General features: G+C 43.9%; 1 protein-coding gene across 3 annotated transcripts in view; it reads right to left on the reverse strand.

The window, feature by feature from the left end:
* DMXL1 (Dmx like 1) overlaps positions 1-16,378 on the reverse strand; it is a 75,135-nt gene extending 58,757 nt beyond the window's left edge. For all 3 annotated transcript variants that reach the window (XM_077936112.1, XM_028748590.2, XM_028748588.2), the window contains exons 1-5: positions 15,874-16,378; positions 5,630-5,755; positions 3,463-3,540; positions 2,399-2,477; positions 593-719 (exon numbers count right to left, since the gene is read on the reverse strand). In XM_077936112.1, the coding sequence (XP_077792238.1) occupies positions 593-719; positions 2,399-2,477; positions 3,463-3,540; positions 5,630-5,755; positions 15,874-15,960 (497 nt within the window). In that variant the 5' untranslated portion in view covers positions 15,961-16,378. The remainder of the gene's footprint in view (positions 1-592; positions 720-2,398; positions 2,478-3,462; positions 3,541-5,629; positions 5,756-15,873) is intronic.
* Positions 16,379-16,767: the final 389 nt, after the last annotated feature.

Genomic DNA, 16,767 nt, shown 5'->3' on the forward strand with positions numbered 1-16,767 from the left:
TTGGCCGTTCGCCTACCAAAAACAAAGTTAGAACATTAACACAGGTTTTACAATTATAAAGCTTAGTAAAATCTGCTGAAACCCTCTTTCACCTCTTAGCATTTGCATTGTTTGCTTTATTTATGCTGGATCACCCTTCTTAGAGTAAAAGGGCGCTAAATACTCATATGTTCTATGTTGTAGAGATGAAACATCTACTACATATTTCGGAAAGTATCTCATATATAACACTTTTTAATCTGGGAAACAACATACAATGATTGGCTCACACTGAATGCACCGAATTGCAGTATACTGTTTCTTGCATCTTTCACAGTTTACCAAATATGAAATTAGACCCGAGTTGAGGACAAAGGAAGTCAATTAGAAAAGAATAAGAATTGAAACATGGATATACATTTATTATTTGTTTTGTATCTGTATTTTTTTTAAAGTCTGTTGTGTGTGTTTGTGTTGTAATAATAAGCTATTAAAAAGCATATATAAAAATGAATTGCAGTATACTTATCATTTAAATATACTGCTTTGGAGTAATGCACCGGTCCAAGGAGGTTCAAAAACAAGTGTAAATTAGTCTTAATATATTTCTTACTTGCACTGCCAAATGATTCTCCAATTCCGAGCTTCTGTTTTTTCAGGATTTTCATCTTCTGATGGGTTTTCATAATTGACATTGGACCAAAGTTGCAAACAACTGCAAGCCGTCAATAGACGGGAGCCTAGATTTTGAGAATGTGTACACATAAATTAGAATAAAAAATAGTAGATAAAGTCAAACTACAAACTCTGAAATAACTGTAACAAACAATATATCTATAAACCAACTATATCCTCTGAAATATACACCTGAATCTATAAAGTTTTAGGTGATCAATCTGAACTACTCATAACGAAACCACTTCATTTGCATGCATAAAGACTAGAATTGGCAAGTGTCCTGTAAGATGGCAAATTGGCAAGAAGTCAACTGGCAAAAATATGCATGCCAATCCAGCTATCAGAATTCCATCTTTATTAGTTGTTGCCTAGAGGAAGGGAAGAGATCGATCTAGCTTCACTTACCAGCAATGTACTTCAACAGCTTCTCTGACTACACTGACTCAGCTAGTAAAATTCCATTTTTAACTGCCAAGTGCCTTATGAACAGATGGGGTAGGCCTGTGTAAAGGATTCTCTTTAGGAGGGTAAGCATTAGGGGATGGTGGGAACTCAGCAGACACATACATGAGGAATGATAGATCAGAAGGACTTGGAAGCATGGAAGAACAATGACGGCTGCAGAGAATCTCAATATCACTCAACTCTTGCAAACTAGTCAAAGAACAGCTTTTTGGTGTCCCCCCGAAGAGTAAGGGATAGTAGGAAGAACCTCTAGATCAAAGTAGCCAGATGTTACTGGTCTCCAGCCCCGACCAGTCCCAGCCAGCATAGCTAAAAGTCAAAGCCGTCCAACAACATCTGGGCACCATGTTGGCTAATTCCAAGTTAGAGACACTGAAACCTTAACTGCACAGCATCATGCATTGGGGTGAGGATGAGGCTTTGAGTTTGCTAGGAATCCTGCAACACAAGTAAGGTGAGCAATATGCATTGTCCTGGTCAATTTCTTTCAAATTAAAAATACTGATAAAGTAGCATGCGAATCCTAAGATTTAGGAAGTGGGGACCGTGTTGTAAAAAATGACTGAAAAGCAATGCTGTTTATATCAAATTCCCATAGAATCATAGAGTCCGGCCCCCGTTATGCTATTTAGACGTGTGTGGTTTTTTTCCAATTCATTCATATAAATGTCTCTTATTCCTCCACCCCCAAGCAGAAAAAAATAATCAATTCTGCAAAGTATCATAAGCTTCAACATATATTCAAGTCAGTCAGTTACAGGAAAACAGAAAGCAAGGTTGGGGGGTGTGGTTTGAGAGGAAGAGAGGACACTTGGAAAAGAAGGGTACTTGAGAATAAACAGGGAGGTCCACTTCAGGGGAGGCTTGGGTTCTCCTGAATTCAAAGCACTCCCACTCCCCAGGCATACCCCTGGGATGGGTGAGTGTGGAGACTTATGCCAATCCTTCAGCTAACACACTTATTTTCCCTCTAGCCACTCCCTATTCTCCCTAACCAGCATGAATTTTATGTTGTGAACTGCTCTGAAATCTACAGCGGTATACAAATTTAATTAATAATAATAATAATAGCAATGAAGCATGAGATTGGGTGGTTCTTCTATTACATATACTCCCCCCCACTGTCATCCTACAGGATTGCTCTGCCCAACACTACACTTCCTTCCACAGAAACATGCCTAAATATGAATTACATTATTATTATTATTGCCACAAGATAATTCATCGAAAGACAGGGAGAAAAGAAAGGCAAACATTTAGCTGATTTTGTATTTACCTGTTGGATCCCATGTTAAGTTATGCACTGCATCTTCCAGTAAAATTTGATCTGACTTCTGCCACTGATAACGTAATCCCTACAAACCAAACACAAATGCAATACAAATTGTTTCTAAACACTTATATTCAGTTGGCATAGTTGTCAAATAAAGCATAATGAATTCAGAAGACTGATCTGCCAAGCTTCCTTCAGCAACTATTGGATAATATTTCCAAATAACTGAGATAGCAATGACAAGTTCTAAAAGTTCAATTCTATAAGCTGAAACTGAAACTTCATTACAATGAGCCCAACACTTACGCAAGAGTTTTGTTCCAGGAGTCCGCATGCAATGGGGAAAACATTCAAAATCAGGAATCCCAGGAACCGTCCCACCCCACCCCAGTGAGGCAGAGGACTGCTCCCCAGGGGCTCTGGGAAGGTCATTGCCCTCCCATGACCTTCCCAGAGGCCAGTAAGCAAGTCAGTGCATCTGAAAGAAACTGCTCTATGTTTGGAAATACCGGTACTTGCATCAAATCTACAGCACGCGAAAGAAACTGGTCTATGTCTAGAAATATTTGCACCAAATCAAGAAATAAACTGACATGTGAAAATGCAGAAGTTGATTTCAATAGTAATTTGTTTTACTACCATTTTGATGGTTTTTTTTTTATGTTTTTTGCCTGCTCATTATAAAGTGGCAAAACCACATAGATGCTAGTTTCGTACAGTTCAGCAGCTTGTAGCTCTATTTGCAACAAAAACTTTAAAAAAAAAAATTGATTTGTAATTATTGTCTGCATATACTGTACTTTCAATATGCCAGAAACAATAATTCTATGGTAAACGAAGTTACACATAATGCATTTTATGTTCCTAAAGCAATAAAGTTACTTTTGATATTTAAAGAGTGCATAAAAAACCAAGTATTGCATTTTTCCACTCCCCTCCCCCCCAAAAAAAAAAAATCTGTTCCCTCCGGAAAAAAACTCACCTAGAACATTTTCCCTCCATGGCTTCAAATAAATACAACTCACAATGCAAATGCTTAGCAAAGATAGAAAAGATAAATTACTTACAGTATGATGACTACTCTTCTGTTTTAGGTGTTGAACTGGCTCAAATATACAAATCACATTCCCATAAGAAGCTGCAATCTAAAGCAAATAGCATTTTAAAATTAGTTTGTACTGTATTTACATGCAGGTTGTGTTACTTTCCTTCCATAGCCATAAACTTCTTTGTATCTCCACGTAAAGAATTGCCATCACAGAAATGGCAACTCTCTAAGTTATTTTGAAGATACACAATATTCATTTGGTTAGAAATGGCTACATATAGCTCTGTTAAGACTCACAATATATCTAATTACCCTGAGGCTGGGAGCTAAAATGCACAATTACATTTGTTCAATTTATATGGTTCATGTATTTTAAATGGGGTGAGAAAGTGATATGCATGTAAAAGATACTCTGAAACATGATAAGAAATGTGTGATACAGATCAGAATTCAGCAATCCTGGGTGTCAAAAGTACAGTACTTTGAAAAAGAATACATACAAAATGTTAACATGTAAGAAATATTTAAAAATCTAAGGCACAAAAAGCTCAGACAGTCTGAAATAAAAGGATTAAAGACAAGCAAGGGTAAAAAAAAAAGCAAAGAGAAACCACCTAGGTATATTTGTATGTAAGGCAATAACAGATACATATATAATCACAATTTTACATATTGCACAGAACTGGAGAAGCAGATCCAAAAAACATAGGGGAAAATAATGAAAAGAAGTTTAAATATTTTAACTTCACCTATCATCTGTCAGAACCATATTCCACTTTCATGCACAATATAAAATAATATATATATTGTGTATAATGCACTATTATTTTCATGGACAGGTCTTATTTTTTTAAAAAAGAAAACTTTATAATGTTACTTTTGCAGAAATTCTGGAAAATGCAGTGAGATGCAGGTTCAATATTAAAAATCTATTACAAAAACAAATTACAAGGCAAAGCAATCTACACATGAGCATGACCTAAAAATGCCAACTAGAATCTTGTCAGAACTGCACAAAATCTAGAGTAGTAAAGACAATAAGAAGGTAGAAAGGTATTGCGCACTTAATAAAGAAAGTGATAATCTCCAGTATTTCATTCTCACGTGGATCTCAACTGTGAATAGGAGTCTTATGTTGGGGAAAAGTTTATGAATTCGGTAGTGTGCTTAAATTCACACCTTTCCTAACAGAAGGATGTTCATTCTCCTTTCATGATCTATGCTTATGCAGTTTCAGAAATAAAAAGAAAAAAGGCAAGAGGTTCAGAGAGTGGATGTATGAGCAAAATCAAACACACCTTATCAGCAAAGGAGAAAGCAATGTTGGATAAAACAGAGAATCCAGAGTCCTAAAATAGTGTCTTAAACTTCAAGAGAAGCCAAGAGAGATAATCAATAATTCTGTTTTAAGGTAACTCTCCGTTGATTTTTAAAATTGGTTTTAAGTTTCATTTACAACAGTAAATTACTATGTGTGTCTCCTACTATATGACCATATCTTAACCTTCCAGCCACTCCTGCAGACATCTGAAATAGCATGAAGAGACTTCTCTCCAAGGTGCTAGGTTTTGATGCTGGCATGGTTCACATGTCATATTCAAACACAGTCAAATATTAACTATGGTTTAATGCATATCAGCAGAGTGCTGCTGCATGCTGCTCTAAGTTCGTTTCACTTTCCTCCCATCCTGGCTATGCCAGGAACAACAAACAGCAAAGCCCTGTATAGTGTCATCAAAATCATGGTTTGTTTCTTGCTTAAACAAACAACATGTGATAGCCAAGAAAACGAAAGAGGGTAGTCTCACGGAAAAACCTGTACTATCTCAGCCACAATATGTCTTAGCTGGCTATGTACCCACCGCTGTAGGAAGTGACTGCCTTTGTGTGGGCTTGGGCCCACATTCACAAAGAACCTTGTAGCATAATGATGACCAGACTGTTCTTCAAAACACAGTACTGTATCAGACTCTAGAATATAAACAGGAGTCTCCAGCAGAGGAATTAAAATAGGAGGATAGCTGCAAGCATAATTCAATCTTCTTACATGGAGGTCCTTGTGAAGGGTTAGTACTAAAAGTATTTGAAGAGTTTAATATCACCTTCAGGCAGGATGGCATTGCAAAATGCATATTACAAGAACAAATAAGATAGGTAAGTTTAACAAGAGTACCACTTCTACTTACCTTCCCTTGTTGCATAGAGCAATCTACACATCCCACTTGTATATTTCCATGTTTTGCTCCAGGAATTATTTGTAATCTTTCAAAATCAGTCCCCAATATCACAATATCACATCCTGATGCGTATGCCTAGAAAAAAGGAAATTGTATAAGTGCTCTGCCTTTTTGTTGTTGTTGTTTTTTTGTAAGACAATTCAAAGAAAGGTGTATTTCAGTAATTACCGGTAATCTTTAAAACCCATTTACCTAATCATCTGGTTTTTAAGTGTAGCCACATATTTAATCCACTGAACCATCCTTAACAAAAAATTAAAGCTTTGTATTGCTGCTATGAGAAAAGCCACTTTGTAAGTAGCATATACATCCATGTTCTATGTTCTAAATGTTCATATACATCCTGACTGGATGCCAGTTAAGTTATTTCAATAATTACTTTCACACAAATTCAGCAAAATACATCTCTTGTGAACAAGCACAAGCATCTATACACTTATACAAAGTCAAAGCCAAGAACAAAGTTTAGCTTCTGCTTATGGCCTGCTTAGAGAGAGACAAACCATAAGCCTGGGCTCAAACATCACAACAAGCCATACTCAGACATGTTTCTGGCCCCATGCAGCGCAGTAAGGAGAAAAGGGGGGGGGGAGCACTTGTGTTTAAACTATAGTTTATTTGGAACAATGGTTTAATGCTTTGTGAGAACTTGGACTATATGGAGGTGAGAAAATTTTCTGAAGAGTGTGGGGAATGAAGTGTGCCCTGTTTCTGTCCTAGCTCCTGCAATCTCCCTGGAGAGGTTAATCTCATTGCACATATACCTACAACACTAATCTGCCTTTAGGATATTGCTAGAGACTCAAGTAGGCCAATAAACTGAACTTCTACATTTAGGGACAATGTTAGTTAGTTAGTTTATTATCCTGCCCTTTCCTCCAATGAGTTCAAGATGGTATACATGGTTCTTCCCCGCTTCATTTAATCCCAACAAAAACCTTGTGAGGTAGATTAGGCTGACAGGTAGGGATTGGTCCAAGGTCACCCAGTGTGCTTTATGGCCAAGTGGAGACTTGAATCCTAGTCTCCCAGATTTTAGTCCAATACTCTAACCACTATACCATGCTGGCTCTCTTTTGATTAAAGGATGCTATGGACAAAAGTAGATTGTTATATCATAATCTGCTTGAAAGCTTCCAGAAGCACCTAACTGGTTACTACTAAAGACACACTGCTACTGCAAACTAACAGGAAGAACTCTTATGGCCTTGTCACGCATTAATGCAACTGCAACGTTATATTTTGGGTACTTGCACAATATAATGAACACAGAACACTTCTTAGGAATTCAGCTGTATTATAAATTGTGGCTAACTGAATCTGGAAGTGAAAGCTTTTGGTTTTCTCTTCACAGCATCACTGGAGAAGAATATGAGGTTTGCTCAGATAGTGTTACAACAATTATTGTTTGAGCGGCTCCCAACCCCTTCTCTCTTTTGATAAGACTTTTGACCAGGGGCCACATTATGCTTTGTTAAAATAGAATAATCATAACATATCATAGATGTTGCCCTTGTAGAAACTGGGCTGTGCATTGTCTTAAACCTTATCAAGATCTTCCAGGGCAGCTTTGGAGGACCAGCCCTGTATGAAAATCCTCATTACAAGTCTCCAAATATGTATTGCCAGGTAAAGAGACTAGACACAGCTGCTAAATTCAGAGAGAAGCAACAAATAAAAAAGCTACAGAAATTGCAGTGTTTCTGGAACTCGTATACTGTAGTTCTTAACATGCAATCAGTCAGATTGGCAGCCTCTGTAGGCAGTCCCCAAATGGGACAACAGACCACCAGTTCTACTCCTCAAGTAGGTTATTAGGAAAATAGCAGAGACTGATGAAAACCAAAGTATCTCCAGCTCAGGCTTAGCAACCTGTTAAGGATACAGCTAAATCCTAAGACTCCTTACTCTTCAGTCCCATTCTGAAGCTGCACCCCATCAACCCCTCAAATGGCAGCGAACTCAAGATGCATATGCACTGGCCAGCACTGAAAATGTGATGCTAGCACTTTAAAATGCTGTCATTTTGTTCTTTTTTGCATGTATCCAGTACCTCAAATTGTTATGCTGGCTCCTAAAGTATTGATTCTGATGCCCAGGAATTTAAATATGTTGCCAATGCTGAGACACAGTTTTTAATACATTGGCTGAAGGAATTAATAGCCTGTTCAGTGCAATAAACTTAACATAAATCAATTAATATATTTATACAGTTGTGTTAGTCAAGTAGAAGAAAAAAATCCACAAAGCAGTAGTGAAGTACCGTATTTTTCGCTCTATAACACGCAGATTTTTTCTCCTAAAAAGGAAGGGGAAATGTCTGTGCGTGTTATAGAGCGAATGTGTGGTCCCTGGAGCCAAAAAATCAAGCAAAAGTCAAACCGCGAGTCACGAGAAGGGAAACCTGAAAAGAGGAAGTGGCAGCTTTCCTGCATTCTGCCTCAGGGTCTTACTGCCCACCCTCCTCTGTTTCGTTGCTGTGATTGCTGAAACGGAACAAAGAGCAGGGAAAGCCCCTCCCCTCCAGGCAAGCAGAGTGCCGTTCTTTCTAATTCCTCTCTGTGCTCCGGTGCTGCTGGGGGAGAGGGAGAGAGAGTGGGGGAGGGAGAGGGAGAGGGGGGGAGGGAGAGGGAGAGAGGGGGGGAGGGAGAGAGAGGGGGGAGGGAGGGAGAGAGAGATGGCTGGCTTGGGGGGGAACTTTTGCCTTTCTTTCCTCCCACCCCAAATCCCTCTCCAGCATTCTTAGCCAGCTGCTTCTCTGCACACCCCTCTCATGTCCCTTCTTTGTTTTTCCTTCGCTCCCCACTTAAAATGTGGTTACAAAGCATAGATCAACATGGATCCTCAGGATCTTTGCATTGGGTCACCCCAAATTCACCATCAGATCACATAGCATGTCCATGGCTGCAGCCTGCACCAAAAAAATCACGCACCCACTGTTGCCTGGGGCTGCAATGGTGCAAAAATGTGGTTAAAAAGCATGGATCCACAGGGATTCTCAGGATCTTTGCATTGGGTCACCCCAAATTCACCATCAGATCACATAGCATGTCCATGGCTACAGCCTGCACCCAAAAAAAGCACGCACCCACTGTTGCCTGGGGCTGCAATGGTGCAAAAATGTGGTTACAAAGCATGGATCCACAGGGATTCTCAGGATCTTTGCATTGGGTCACCCCAAATTCACCATCAGATCACATAGCATGTCCATGGCTACAGCCTGCACCAAAAAAATCACGCACCCACTGTTGCCTGGGGCTGCAATGGTGCAAAAACATGGTTAAAAAGCATGGATCCACATGGATCCTCAGGATCTTTGCATTGGGTCACCCCAAATTCACCATCAGATCACATAGCATGTCCATGGCTACAGCCTGCACCCAAAAAATCACGCACCCACTGTTGCCTGGGGCTGCAATGGTGCAAAAACGTGGTTACAAAGCATGGATCCACAGGAATTCTCAGGATTTTTGCATTGGGTCACCCCAAATTCACCATCAGATCACATGTCTGTGGCCACAGCATGAAGCACAAAAATGATACATCCACTGTTTCATTCAGAATGTTTTTTCCCTTGTTTTCCTCCTCTAAAAATGATGTGCGTGTTATGGTCAGGTGCGTGTTATAGAGCGAAAAATACGGTAATACCTCCACTAGGACCAAGTAAAACTTCCCAAAACAATAAGCAATCTATTGAGCTTATCAGATTTTTTCTTCAGGTTACCTTAAACAAAAAAGAGTGCGTGGGACTTCTTTTTTGCTGGGTATAATACAAATACCTTAGTTTTTAATAGTCTGAAAATGGAAATAGAGAAGGACGCTGTCACCTAAATCAGTGTTTCCCAACCGGTGTTCCGCGGCACACTAGTGTGCCGGGAGACGTTGCCTGGTGTGCCGCGGGAAAAATTGGCGGGGGGGGGGGGGGAATAAAGGGGGGAAAAATTATTCCCCCACCGCCAGGCGTGGGGCTGGGGCGGGGGAAGCCCGAGCTTCCCCCTCCCCCAGAACGGGACCCAGAGCCATGCCGAAGCTGCGCGCAGCTTTGGCATCGCTCTGGGAGCTTGCGGGGCTGGGGGAGGAGGAAGCCCTCCGCCAGCCTCCAAACCATGTCGGGAGACAGCGGGATGGCGCGCTGCGCCTCTCCCGCTGTCCCCCGAGTTTGCAGGGCTGGCGATGGGGAGGAGCAGGCTTCTCCCCCCGCCAGCCTTCCAGCCAAGTCGGGGGGCAGCGGCAAGGGCGCGCTGCGCCTCTCCCGCTGTCCCCCGAGTTTGCGGGGCTGGCGATGGGGAGGAGCAGGCTTCTCCCCCCGCCAGCCTTCCAGCCAAGTCGGGGGGCAGCGGCAAGGGCGCGCTGCGTTTCTCCACTGTCCCGGACGGCTTTCAACAGCCTGCCTTCTAAAGCCATCCGGGACAGCGGTGAAACGCGCTGCCTTTCTCCGCTCTCCCGGGAAGGCAGGCAGGGGGGAGCAAAGACTTTCGCCCCCGCCCACCTTCAGAAGAGGTCCAGGACCTCTTCTGAAGGCGGGCGGGGGGCGAAAATCTTTGTCCCCCCTGCCTGCCTTCCCAGGGGCTTTTAAATCGCCCCGGACAGCGGAGAAGTCCTCCGCTGTCCCGGGCGATTTTAAAATGCCGCCCGCCAGCATTTTAAGATTGTCCCGGACAGCGGAGAAGTCCTCCGCTGTCCCGGGGTTTTTTAAAATGCTGGGGGTGGGAAGAAAAGCCCTTGTCCCCCCCCCAGCCTTCAGAAGAGGTCGGGGGACAGACTGTCCCCGGACCTGGTCTGAAGGCGGTTTCCCTAGGAACGCATTAATTGATTTTCAATGCATTCCTATGGGAAACCGTGCATCGCAAGACGAAAAACTCGCAAGACGAAGAGACTTGCGGAACGAATTAATTTCGTCTTGCGAGGCACCACTGTATCCGGAGAGGCGGCCTTCAGGCGAGTTTTAATTTTAATTTTCCTTCTCCCACTTAATGCCCCACGCTCGCCCGAGCAGCTTGCAGTCCTCGGTAACCACGGCGACCCGATGGAGGGGAGGGAACAGGGAAGTCGAGGGCGGCGGCGAGCCGCGATGACGTCAGTGGGCTGCGCCGCCTCGCCCTGGCACGGTGTGAGAGCCCCGGCTAGTGGCGCGAGCTTCAGAATAAGTGGGATCCGCGTGCGCGAGACCGAGATCGCGGGTAAGGAGCTCAGCCCTGGGCAGGAGGAAGCGGGGCCGCGCGTGCGGGCCACATCCCCACAGAGAGCGAGCCTCCCCCGGCCCACCACTCCGGGCAGGTCCACTCGCATGAGGGGGCGGCAATGGCGACGGCCGGCAGCTTGCCTGCAATGCCATCCCTCGAGCAGGCGAGGAGCCCGGAGGCTACCAGATGCGAGTCCTCTTTCCCACCCTGCTCGGGAGTCCAGAGCACTTGGTCGCATTCAGGATCTAGAGTGGGGAAGCGGGGCTTGTGTCTGGGCTGGACACATTGGGCTGCCTGTGCCGCTCGACCTGCGGGGAGAAATCAGGGTGGGAGTCACGACCGTGAGGCAGGGCTGCCAAGTGGCAGAAGAGGACACGGCCGTCGCACCTGTCCTTAGGTAGGAGCTTCTTCCGTGTCGACCTGCTGCCCTAAAGTCTTGGCTTTTTTCTTGGCTTTTTGGCGGTTGGCACAGAAGGAAGGCAAGGGGGAGGGGGGAAAATTGAAACTTACACTTTCGTGCGTCCCTCCCGGCGTGACGCTGCGCGCTGATGTCACGGGGCTGTAATGGTGGTGTGCCTCGAGATTTTTTTCATGAAACAAGTGTACCTTTGCCCAAAAAAGGTTGGGAAACACTGACCTAAATGTTTGGTCCTGTCTGATAATAAACACGTCTCTACTTCCTAAGTAATGGGATTTACACCTACATTTAAGGGATGAATCTTAAATTAGATAGTGCAAAATAGAAATGTTTAGTCTCCCTCTAAAAAGCAGAATCTGGAAGACATTCAGAGCTTTCTTTAGCAAAACAGATCAATGCATATCATTGCTATAATATTACAGCAACAAAGTCTATGCACTCCCAATTGCACTGATGGGCAACACCCCTGCTTAAAACAAAACACCCAGAGTTTTCCTCATTGCATCCCTTGACATAACAACATAGAAAGGGGGGTTGGGAGAAAGAGCTTTTCCTATGAAAAAGATACAATCTTAATAAAACATCAACTTATCCTCCATGCCAGTGGCATTTTTTCCTACTTCTAGAAACTTTTCACAACAGAAAACCTGTGAATAAATAGTTGAATTTTCATTTAAACAAGGAAAAGGCCTTCCAGGTCACCTCTAAGATAAAAATGTCCCAAGCTACTTGTGATGTAATCACTTCCTTGAATTCACACCAACAAGCAGTTACTGTTGACATTACTACGTTCTTGGACTATTTGATAAACAGTGCTTATGTTCATTTGTTCATTTTTAAAACAATGAAGAACCTGTCAGACCTTGAAGAACTAGAATTTTACTAGATGGTGCCATAATAAAAACATGGAGGGTGGCTCATAGAACTCAGCAAGCACAAGGTCCCAGTTTCAATTCCTGACATCTCCAGTTAACCATCTCAGGTAGAAGGGCAGGGAGTGGTGGAATAATTCTGCAGGGGACTTTAGAGAACTGCTGCCCATCAGAGGAAATAAATAAAGGCTAGTTGATCCACTGGTTCAACTCATAAATGGCTAGATTTGGAAATTTGAAGCATTTAACAATTTTAAGAGTGTATTTTTTGTTTTCTCTCGTAGACTGTTTTAACTCCTTTTAACATGTCTTAAGAACTACTTGCTATTTTGTCAATCCAATACTTTGCACGAGCAAAGGGAGTGGAGTTACTTTCATGCCCCTTAGAATATTATGCAGAAGACCATCTTTTTATTATTGTTTACCTAATTTCACAACTATTGCAGGGACGGGAGATTAAAAAGATAATATAGCATTTTCCAAGACACATGCCACAACTACTTTGAATTAATAGCTAGTCTACAATTTGCATATACCGTATTTTTCCACGTATAAGGCACCTCCATGTATAAGACAATCACTATTTTTTGAACCAAAAATTAAGAAAACAGTATTTAAACATCAAAAGGGGGGGTGCACACCCAAGATTGGGCAAATTTGTTGAGCTTTTTTTGGAGATCACCAGTGGCTACGATGTTCAGGCAGCTTCTTCAGAAGGTAAGTGATGTTTTAAAAAAACAACAACATCCCTGTGCATTCACCATCTTTGTATAAAACAACCCTCAATTTTTTACTAATTTTTTAAAGCAATTTTTAAAACATTATCTTATGCATGGAAAAATACGGTAATTTTAAAAGATCAGTTGTGTTTTACTTAAGTTCATAACTTGGAAAACTTGCACTTTTTCCTGATGATGTACAAAGTACAGGCAAAAAAGAAATGCTACAAAGTTGAATATATAGAGATAGATAGAAAGTTACACACACTCACCACAGCAAGTCTAGAACACACATTCCAAAATAATACTTCCCATTTTCTATTATGGTATAACAACTGGAATCAACACAGTAGGTTTTCAGAATTTCCAGCACTGTCTTAGAACTAGTGTTGCAAATACTCTGAAAGACTGTAGTAAGACTCATCAGCTTTTTCTGGTCTACCTCTGCAACAAAACTTAAGAGTTTAACCATTTCATTCCAATAAATATGCAGACAAAATCTCAAATAATTAAATGTTGCAGCAAGGAGATACATGGCAGAAAGAGCATAGAAACCAAACATGCTTAGAAGTTTAGGGCGCTGTGGGTAAAACCTCAGTGCCTAGGACTTGCCGATCGCATGGTCGGCGGTTCGAATCCCCGCGGCGGGGTGAGCTCCCGTTGCTCGGTCCCAGCGCCTGCCAATCTAGCAGTTTGAAAGCACCCTCGGGTGCAAGTAGATAAATAGGGACCGCTTACCAGCGGGAAGGTAAACGGCGTTTTCGTGTGTGGCTCTGGCTCGCCAGAGTAGCTTCGTCACGCTGGCCATGTGACCCGGAAGTGTCTGCGGACAGCGCTGGCCCCCGGCATATAGAGTGAGATGGGCGCACAACCCTAGAGTCTGTCAAGACTGGCCCGTACGGGCAGGGGTACCTTTACCTTTTTAACAGAGTTGTTCAATAGTGGAACAGACTCCTTCGGGAGGTGATGGACTCTCTTTCCTTGGTGGTGTTTAAGCAGAGAATGGATGGCCATCTGTCATGTATGATTTAGTTAAGATTTCTGCATGACAGGGGGTTGGACAAGATGAACCTTGGGATCCCTTCTAACTCTATGATATCAAGAAATGTATTTTATTGCCATCCTATTAAGTAGTGTTAAAGAAAAAAGCCTCACTACGAAACACGTTATGACGAAACAAGTCCCTTCTAACTCTATGATATCAAGAAATGTATTTTATTGCCATCCTATTAAGTAGTGTTAAAGAAAAAAGCCTCACTACGAAACAAGTTATGAAGAACAAATGTTTCCAGAGACCACCAAAATATGCTTTATTCTCATTATAATTAGTCATAACAAAACATATTGTTTTGTTATTGTCTTATTATGTATGTTGTGTTCTTCTTTTGTAGTTTATGTTCGGAACCACCTGTGATCCAGGAGTACAAAGAATATATACATGCAACACTAATCCCTAAGGAAAGTGGTAAGATCAAACTGTATTTATACTAAGGGTTTCCCGAGGGAGGTTGAAATGTACCAAAAAATTATTCTGGGTGACCATAGACCAGTTTTCAAACAGCAGTTGTACCCTGGGCTGAGTCAGTTTACACCATGGTTTATTGTTGCACTGGGAGCCCGTGCAACACCTTGGACTCAAGCAGTCCACACTCCTTTTCCCACACAGCTAAAAGGAGGAATAAACCATGTTTCAGTTTCTCTGTCTCCAATTTCTGACTTGACATTATGTATAAAGCAGGAATTGTGGCTTACAATCAATTCTAATCAACTGCAAAAGCAAGTCAACTTTAAAATACAAAATGAGAACACAAATACAAAAGCAAACCAATAATTCCTCTCCCACAAACACATTTAATAGGCCATAAAATGTTTAATCAGCCGAAGTCTGGTTATAGAGAAACATTTTTGCCTGGTAGCTAAATATATGTATGAAGGTGTCAGGTGAGCCTCTCTGGGGAGAGTATTCCACAAACAGGGAGCCAACACAGAAAAGGCCACCCTCTGGGACTCTTACAGAGAGGGAAGACCAAGAAGAGACTCATGTGATGACCAGAAAATAGTACTAATAATTAAGCCGTAAGGAACTGTATATGCCCAAAAGTTGTTTCTAGCATGACCCTTTGTCTTGATTGCCCAATCACACACATTTTGTTGCAAGCGCACAAGAATGGGAGTACTGCATTTCAAACCTCAAAACGGAATATATAAAGACCACGCTCAAATGTCACTTCCAGTTGTTTTCGATTGGAAAGCACAGCTGTTAGTTACATAAAAGGCAGGCTGATCAATAACAGCCTCAGAAACAAGACAATCCAGATGTTTCCCGGGGCCCACAAGAGTGCCATACAGGAGCCTAACCCTATCTCTTGGCCACTTGTCCTTGATATCCCTTCAAATGATAAGAAGAACTCTGCCTCCCTGAACACGTTTTGAACCGCCAGGCTCTAAAGCAAGCGCAGCTATAATAACAATACAAATGAATAATAATTAAAAAAAAAGGGAGATACCTCTGAGCATGTGGAGAATGCCTCTGTGGCATTAATGCAACCCGACTCACCTTACGCCAAAGCACTTCGGAAAACTAAGCACAGCTCAGATGAGGAGTGCGCATTATTGCAATAAATAAATAAAAATGTAGAGAAGTGGCAAAAATGCTTGCAGCGGGAAGCGAAATAAAGGGAATTGATCTGCCCCGTCATGGCAAAGAAAGGGCCCGGTCTCGTGCTCGCTCAGCTCCTGACGCCAATACAGGCTCGGCTCCGGTCGAACCGGCGAATCTCGGGCGTGCTTCAACAAGGCACCTGCCGAGCGTCCCACCCGCACCGGTGCCCACCGTCCCTGGCGCAAACTGCCCGCCCGCGCGCCCTCTTCGCCTGCCGGCTGAGGGAGGCCGAGCGCTGCCCGGGGAAGGGGCGCCGTCGGAGGCGGCCTGAGAGGGGGGGGGGACGACCCTCTCGTCGCGGTGGCACCAGAGCTGAGGAGGAAGAGGAGGGAGACTCACCGTGAAGGGATGCCCGCCGACGTTCCCCACGGAGAAGCAGTTGTCCCCGGGGTTGACAGCCCCCGTCAGCACCTGGTGCAGGTTCATAACGGCGAGGCTCCCGCTTTCAGAGCCGACGCTCTCCGCCAACGGGCAGGGCAGCTGAGGCACCCGGAGCCGCTCGGCCGCGGCTAGTCCCGCAGGGGGCGGCGGCGGCACATAGTGGGGGGCGGGGTCTTCCTCCGAGGCTCCTCCCCTTCTCGGGCAGAGGCAACGTCCGCTCGCGACCTCAGGGGGCGGGCGGAGGAGCCCCTCACGCGCGCGCGGACTTCCTCCCTCAAACCGGCTTCTTACTGGCCCTCGCAGAGTTCTCTCTCTCTCTCCCTCAGCCTACAATAGCGGGCCGACCCTCTCCTGAGAATCGAAGCATCGCGAGAGCGGGACCGCCGGCCCTGACGTCGCCCGGTTCACCCAGCAACCCGCGAGCTCCCTCCTTTTCCCCATTAGGGATCGTTATGTACGCCTGCGCTAGGACTTGTGAGCGAGGGAGGGAGGGAGAGGATAAGGTTCAGAGCATGCGCAGTTGAGGCTGCGTGCCTCCGCGAGGAAAAAGACGCGGAAGCCGGAGCCGCCGGCGCGCAGGCGCATTGGTGGCTCGGGAAGGAACGTCGACTTAAGGGAGGAAGGAGCGCAGGCGCAGTAGAACCGTAGTCCATGGCGGGGTGTGGCTGTTGTCACGTATTCGTCATGACTGTGAGGAAGGGCGGCGTGTGTTGGGGAGAGAGAGAGAGAGAGTGTGTGTGTGTCGGGCTGGGTGTGGTAGAGGAGCCGGTGTGTTCTGTTCCCGCAGGGAGGATCCTGGAGCCAAGGCTTCAGCTGTGAAAGGGTCCAGTGAGGATGTGGGAGGAGGATGTG

Source organism: Podarcis muralis, chromosome 11, assembly GCF_964188315.1.
Source record: "Podarcis muralis chromosome 11, rPodMur119.hap1.1, whole genome shotgun sequence".
Taxonomy (NCBI): domain Eukaryota; kingdom Metazoa; phylum Chordata; class Lepidosauria; order Squamata; family Lacertidae; genus Podarcis; species Podarcis muralis.